Here is an 8,500-nt window from a genome sequence, read left to right as displayed (position 1 = left end):
GTCATTAAGCCTATCACTTTTACGTTACTTAACTTCACACCAACTATTTGTCTATACTGTCTGTCTGCTGCTTCCCGCTCGGCTCATGCTACTTATATCTTTATTACATAGTTGTCTGGCCACTTTCTATATTCTCGACACCAATTAGTTATTAACAAAACCATCTACAGTCATCTGCTTTCAACTCTTATTATATCAAAACTTAAAAATAATAAAATATATAAATTAATCACTAATATTTAAACCAAAATATTAAAAGGGCAAAAGCTTGCTTGATCTTGATTTTCAGTCTTTTATATCATGACATGCATCATGCAATCTTTTCTGTAGAATTATGTAAAGTACATGAAAATGTTCATTTTCAATCACCTCAGCTGTGTTTTAGCAATCAAAAGCATATTTACTGTTATGCAGGTTTATTGATTGGTGGTTAAATGTTGGAAATCTACATCTGCAGGATTATGTTAGTTTAAATTTCAGTTATTGGAAATTCAAATGTTATACCAATTTTATGTGATGTTTAATTACATTACAAATATTACTTTATATATGAATTATAAAGCACACCTTTTTAAACAGAAAAATTCACTTTTTTTGGGTGTCACAGTAACTTGTCCAGGATTCATAATCCCTGACTAAGTGTATTAACTGTTCTCTTGGTTTTTTTTTATTGATATCTGTTTATTTTTGATAGGTGTCTTTCACTTATCTTGAAAGTCACTTCTGGATAAGCTACTGTGGTTAGAGTATATTAAACTATGGGTAGATAGAATCCTAGTCTATATCCTTTATGACAAAACATATTTCTTAGCTTTCTTCTTGGCACTTTACTACGTTAACTTATTTTTGCAGTGGCAGTTTATGTTCTGGTCTTTGCTATTTCAACTTTCATTGTCAGTGATTAGTACTTTTTTGATAGATGTTATGCCTTTCTTTTCATTTGTCAGTGAGACTTCTGCTTTCTACAGAAGTCTTTAAACTGAGTGTAGATACGTTTCTTTTCCATGTTCTATTTGGATTTCTCCATAGTTGTGCTGGGAATTGATTGGTTTTCAGTTGAGTTTAGCTGTTTTACCAGTAAACTAAAACAATCATTTTAGCCTATTAAGTTTTTCAAATATAATAAAAATGTTTATTAAGAAATTAGGTGTTTGTTGTATTGTTTTAAACACTAAATTTCATTATTTTAGACTTATTAAAAAAAAAAGAAGAAGAATGAATTGAATTGTTTATTGTATTTATTTTACCAATGAAATTTTATGGCAGTGGAGGAAACTACATGTTGCAAAACCTAAACTTTTAAGCCAAATTTGATACCTTTCATTTTTTTATAATATTTTTTATATATTTCAGTTGATAGTATTCTTTATCAAAATTTTTTGACATATTAAAAATAACTAAACTAGGCAGCAAACAAATGTCACGTGTTCCAAAATATTATAAATATATTCTCTTTTTTGGTTCCTTTTGGCACGTTTCTCTTCATGTCTAAAATTAGCTGTGACATGAATCCATTGTTTACTTTATAAAATTCAAAGTGTTATCAGTCTTAAATAAATTTTTTTGCAGGAGTAATTGAAGGCTTGTTTAGCCTTTGTTGTTTTAATTTTCACATACATACACATACATGGGAAATGCTTTGAATCATTATTGCTGATTGGTCAATATAAATTAATATTAGCAAATTTGGTTCTTCATTTTATCAGACACTTGCAAAGTAAACATGAACTTTTTCATTCAAATACCATTTCTGAGATAATGTGACACTTAATTGATTATACAAAATCATGATCAGTCTTATGGTTGAACAGAAAAAACAACAAACCATTGACAAGTCAATAAACAAGAACAATGTAATATCATTGTGAATGTATAATGTTTTTTAATTTCAGAAGTAAGTTACATATATATAAAACATGTTTTAACCAATGTCTTATGTGAAAATAACAAAATTTTTTCGATTATAATAGAAGTTATTGGCCTAACTGTTCTTAATTGGAAAATCAGTGATGTTCCATATGTGCATGTTGATACATCTGATAAATTGGGTTTAAATGTTCTGTAGTATTGTACACTATTATTAATAAACTAGCTGTAGTTCATCCCCTGGATAGAAGTTATTTACATTCAAGATTAATAAAGGTTATCTTAGGACATAAAAAGTTACTTCCTTATATGTAATTGTAAAAAATTCAAAAACACCCATAAAAACTGCAAAATACAAAAACTGAAAATTTGAAAATGAATCTCCACACCAAATTTGGTGAAGTTCTATCCACAAGAGGTGAGGTTGTGGTAAAAAAAAAAATACAAAAATGTCCATAAAAACTGCAAAATGAAAAACTGAAAATCTGTATGTACCCCTGCATGGACCTAATGAAACTCCATACCAATTTTGGTGAAGATCCATCCACACCCTGCAAAGTAGTTACATTAACATACAACAGACAGTACTATTATATTTATATAGATGCTTTGTACAACAGATATATATATATATTTACTTCAAGCAGTGCGATTTTTGCAGTTGTGTTTGTCCAAAAATTGTTTTATGGTAAGGGCGAAATTTAAGATTATAATAGGGATATGTTGCTTTTCTATGCTATATGATTATTTAAGTTTAAACAGTGATTGGGTTTCTCAGTGAAATTGCAACATTTTGAATATTCAGTGTAATGTAAAAGTTCTTAGGACAAAATTACAACTAAATGTAAATTGTTAAAAATGTCATTAGAATATAAAATCTTCTTTCCTTTTTAATTAAATATTGGTTTCTATTTGTAGTGGAAGTATGAATATTTTAGAAGAAGATCTTTATGAGGCAGTAAACAGACAAGATCTGGAGGGATTGAAACAGTTGTTAAGACAAGGTACATATTTTGATGCTCCATATACCTTAGTCATTTTACTACTTGTAATTGTTAAGTTTAATATCATTATTCTGTATGTTCATAAAAATTTACAAAAGTTTGTTAGAATTAGAATACCTTGAGATAATTTCAAACTCTTCTTTTATAACCTGATCAATTTTACATTTGCAGTGTTTTAAAACAGAAAAGCATGATTTTTGTATTTATTTATCTCTGTAGATGTATTTGTGCATGTGTATAGAGAAGAGTGCAAATTGGAATTAATTAATTATCATTACTTGCAAATGTTTTGAGAATGAAGGGAAAATAGCTAATGAATGCTGAGAGCATGTTAATGTTGTAGACTGTGTATAAGTTTAAAAATCTCATTTCAGTATTAATTTACATGTATACTTGGTTATTTAATGGTTTGAAAAATTCTAATTCATTACTGTAATGGTTTTCTGTTATGTAGTGATGAAAATGAGCTAACAATAAATAACAAAGTATATTTACAGGTGCTAATGTAAATAACTTAGTACATTCTGGAAGAACAATTCTGGGAAGGGCAGTACAACTTGGAAATATTGAAGTCATCCAGACATTAATTAATGCTGAAGAATATCTCCCAGAAGAAGAAGAGGTAAATATGGATGAGCAGAATGAAGATGAATTTTTAGATACTGAGTTCTTTGCTTGGGATGAAGATCCATTGTCTTTTTCATGTACTGAGGTATGTAGTAGTGGATATTCATAATGATAATAAATGAGCCTTAACCCTATCAGGATGATGCCATTTTTAAAACCCTTCCTGCACATGCTTTTGCATTACATTCAAAATTTAATTAAACCACTTTACTATCAATGTATTTTAATGAAATGTTTACTAGCAATGACATTGTAATTCAAAGTTTTGTATTATCTAAGTTTTTATTCATTCATTTCAAAAGAAACCCCCTAAAACAATAATTAAAACTGCAGTTTTTGTTGTCTTGTGATGCCCTCATGGTTACAAAATCAACTTTAAGACTTGATATAGAAAAAACTGTGTGTAATGTAGACATTTACTCTAGATATTCAAAGTACACATTATTTGGGTTGTTTACCATTAATTTGAGTAGATTCCAAGAACTTGTCCCAGATGAAACTGTTGTAAAAATTCCTCAGTTCAGGATAAGCCACACTCACTAACAAAGTAGAAGATGTGTTACTAACAAACATTTTAACTTGAATAGTATGCTTATAACCAATAGAAAGAGCAGATTTTGCAGAATCTGTCCTGAAAATTATCTTCTACCTACTGTGATGTAAGCATTAACTAAGTAGGTGTATAATTCCTGAGTACATTGTTCCTAGTGATTGACTGTTTTTTCTCACCTTATACATATTAGTTTGACAGACAGCTAAATTGCATTTTGGATTTACTTTTATATTTTAATTAATTATGTATTATTTGTGTTTTAAAATTCATATTTGAAAGGATTAATGATTTTTAAAATTTATTCTATACTTTTCCCTGCTCAACCAGCTTTCATAAAGTTAGCAAGAGCAACTAAACCATCTCTGCCAATGTTAACTTTATATCGCCTGTTGATATGTTTCAACATAAATAATTAAAGATAAAGAACATGAAAGGAAAATAAAACATTAAAAATAAACTATAAGTGAAATTATGCACATGACCCAAAGAAAATGTTGTAAGATTATTCAACATCGAGATAAAAGGTGTGTATGTATTTTATTTTCTTAATTTTAAATATTTTATTGCACTGTATGTTGATGACAATAGTCAGAGTTGGGGATGTTGTAGAGAAAATGGCAAATAAAATATAAACACTTACCTTAAAAAAACTGTTGATATTCATTTAGGAGGTTCTAGAGATTATGCAAGTGAAATGTTAAAACTAAAAAAAAAAATAGAATTTTGAAACTTAGCATGAAAATCACCTTACAGCTCAACTATTCAGAGACTGGGCACATATAACTACATTAAATAAAAAAGTTTAGTAGAAATAGCAGAAAAAATAAACATTGAATATTTTATTTTTTCTGAAACAACATACTTTTAAGAAAATTCTTGTCAATTTTCAAACAATTTCTTCTACTAGTTTAGTTTTTGGAAATAAATTTCATGAGACTTAAATAACCTACTAGCACTCTTCATATATTGTTTTGATAGGGTTAAGTAGAATGTATATAATATCATTTATTTTGTTGTTTTATGAATTGGGGAGTTGAATAGCTTAAAACTAAGATTGGGTTGACTTGAGTACTATCTGATTATCCCTGGGGTGTGGCCAACAAACTTGATCCCTTAAACCAGCTGCTTTACAGGAGGCAGAAGAGAATTATTTTAATAATGTAACCAGTGACCTTCTAGCTGTATACTCTCCCATTAATTCCTCGTATTTTACTTTTCCTAACTACATAATATAGTACTTTGTTTTCAGCAGTCTCATTTCCTTTAAATGTCAAAGAAAAACCCTCCATGATTGGCATTTTCATCTTATTATTTAGACATAGAATATCAGTATCCTACCAGTAGAGTGTGCTTGATTTGATATAGGGGCTTCTCTTGCCAGCTCATCAGTTTCCTCATTTAGCTTTACTCCTGTATGACTTTGCTCATACCTCCAGGTAATAGTCTTATTATGCAATTACTTTGCTTTCTACCATCCATCTGGAAATCAACTACTCTGAATTTTACCCAGTACCTCATGTAAGTCAGATGCAAATATTGTGTTGGTGGTAATGTGTATTTGCAGTTCATTGCCTTCAGCAATACATAGGAGAGCTTACTTTATGGCTTTCATTTTCAGCCTTGCACTGCTGTTGTAAGCTTGAATGTTTCACCAGCATTATGCAAAATGATGTTGATCCACAAGACAATCAATGCCCAACTAGTTCTTTCTTTTTCTGTAGTGCAAAAAACATTAGTGGCTATGATGAAAAGAGACTGTCCAGTTGTTAGTTAACATTTTTGCTACTGGCTCGGTCAAATTAGCCAAGTTTGTGATCCAAATTGATCTTTATAGTTTCCATACTATAAATTCTAATGTGTTTTGTGTACCTTGATGAAATTTTGCAAGCTTTGAGAAAGCATTAAGAGTTGTTTGCAGAATAAAATCAGAATTTCTAATGAAATATTTTCACTAAAAATTTCTCTATGAATATATGGAGTCAAAGTGTTGACTGCTCTTTGCGCAAAGTGATTTTCATATTAAGATTGAAAATACTTTTCTTCATCTGAAAATTGTCAAATTTCATTTGTGTAATCTCTAAAACTTACCAAATAAATTTCAAACATTTTTTTTTCAGTAAAATATCATATTTTATCTGTCATTTTCTCTACTTCACTGACCTCATAACCACCATAAAAAATATGAAATAAATCATAATTACCCTTTTTTTTATATCTTGAAATTGTAACATGAAATTACATTTGTTTACCATAAATATGTTAAAACTTGTAACAGTATACACTTGTTTCTACATAAATTTTATTGTTTTATTGCCCTTTGAACTGTGTGTAACTAATAATCCCACCATACATGTCATAAATCATTTGGCTAGTGTGTAGCTTATATTACCCTATCGAATTACTTAATGCACGGGCTACTCATGAGTTGCTTATGAGCATACCTTGTGAAAATTTAATTTAGTTTTTTATTTATTTTACCTGATATAACCTTATATAGCCAAAGTTTAAAATTTTTACATTTTAGTTACTTTTTTATAATAATAAATAAAGAATATACACAAAAAATATAGTACTTTCCTGGGTCTTTTTTTTTTCATGTCAATTGTCGATGAAACTTAACCCTACTTTCTTATACTAATGGTACTACTGCTCTAAATAATTTTCATTTAATTAAATAATACACCAAGGAAAACAGAATAATGACATGTAAAATGCAAGCAATGTTTTATTACTATTATAATATTTCTGACTTTCTAGCTTGTGATAAGAACTATTAAAAATTCAGCTAAGCTTGTCGATATGTTTGATCTGGAAGAGAAATGGTCAATTCTCTGTACAGAAACCAATGTAATATAATATGTCATTTGATAGATTAAAACTTTGGCTTTCTATTGGTTGTAAATAATATAGTATTAAATGTCAGAGAGAACTATTGGCAATTTGTGAAAGAGAGGATCTGACATGTGGGCATGGGAGGAGGGGTCTGATTTTCTAGTTTACGGCTCTTTAACCAAACAAAATTGAAGGCTATAAAGATTATGCTTTGCCTGAGCAGTAACAACATTATAATAAGTAATTTATGTTCAATTCTGCACTTCCCAGAGACGTGGTAAAGAAATTAGAGAAGAGAGAAGATCTATAGAGCAAATGTCACAATTCTCATACCAGTGGAAAGTGAGATTTTTTTTAAATATTGTCTTATAAAAGTAAGAACATAATTACTTGTATTAAAATTTGGATTATTAGCTGTATTTTTATGCTATATTTATTGGAATACCATTATAATAAAGTAGTTTAATTAAATTTGCAATGTAATTCAGTAAAACCTCATGACATGCACAGAAAAGGATGCTTGTATGCGAGGAGTTAAATAAGTGCTGACAGGCTTCTTCTGTTTCATCCTCTGCTCAATCTTTAAATTTCTATCTAGGTTAATTTCCACTGAACCCAGTGGATATTTGTGGATATTGAGGGCATCTGAAATCTGGTGGTGTCTATTTCAGTTCTGACTGGATTGAACCTGTTTACCAATGACTGTCTCCAGAAGTGCCTTCTTAACAATCCTCAGAGTTGTTGAAAAGGGCAGTGGTTCAGTGATGGAATACATGGTCTTTTAACTACAAGGTCTTAGTAAAGAATTTTGCATGTGTGTATAATACATGCCATGATCAATCTTAAACAGTTATGTCTTTTAAATCTTATCTAGCTGCATAGCACTTGTATTGTTTATAGGCAGTGCAAACTTCAAGATGGAGCAAATAACTTTTGTAAAGTATATGCAGTTGATGTTTTTCAGCTTCTATGCAAAGCAGAATAAAAATATATATTTAACATTGTGCTTATGGGTGTCTGCAGGGGGACATTTGCCGCATCCCCCCAGAAAGTGAGAAACATAATTCTTTCATTATTCATTCAGCATATGTATATGAATTTACAAGTTTTTTATTCACTTCACAATTCCACATTACTTTGTACATTTAATTTTCAATTATAATAAAATTCTAACATCTCTAGATACCTGCCCTGTAGCTAAATATTGAAACACATTGCTACCATGGTGGCTTCTTGAATATTGGAAATCGCAATTCTTACTCAGGTCATCAAAGAGACTGATGTGGTCTTTCCAATATACCCTTAACCCTGACACAGTGTGATTGGGGTCATCCTGTCGCCACCTACCAGTAATACTGTCAATAGGTTATCAAAGAGACTGATGCAGTCTTGCTGACAAATATTAAACCTATCAGATCTGACTGTGGGAGCTTGCCTATTCTCTTGACTGTAATGGCAAAACTTTGAAGGTGGGTCCATGTTTCCTTGATTTTGACTTTGACCCACCCCCAGAAACATTTCTGCAAATTCCCATGATTGTGCTATTTAAAAAAAAGTCTGACATGTAATGTACTAAGTGTTTATATATATATATATATATATATATATAACTATTATT

General features: G+C 29.8%; 1 protein-coding gene across 3 annotated transcripts in view; it reads left to right on the top strand.

Moving 5' to 3' along the window:
• The window catches only part of LOC106465575 (ankyrin repeat domain-containing protein 50-like), a 46,797-nt gene that overhangs the window by 3,996 nt on the left and 34,301 nt on the right, over window positions 1-8,500 (top strand). For all 3 annotated transcript variants that reach the window (XM_022393499.1, XM_013925802.2, XM_022393497.1), the window contains exons 2-3: window positions 2,785-2,870; window positions 3,368-3,582. In XM_022393499.1, coding sequence (XP_022249207.1) covers window positions 2,785-2,870; window positions 3,368-3,582 — 301 coding nt within the window. The remainder of the gene's footprint in view (window positions 1-2,784; window positions 2,871-3,367; window positions 3,583-8,500) is intronic.

Source organism: Limulus polyphemus, unplaced genomic scaffold, assembly GCF_000517525.1.
Source record: "Limulus polyphemus unplaced genomic scaffold, Limulus_polyphemus-2.1.2 Scaffold1987, whole genome shotgun sequence".
NCBI classification, from domain to species: Eukaryota; Metazoa; Arthropoda; class Merostomata; order Xiphosura; family Limulidae; genus Limulus; species Limulus polyphemus.
Note: the sequence above shows the minus strand (reverse complement) of the source record. Positions and strands in the feature narration are given on the sequence as shown.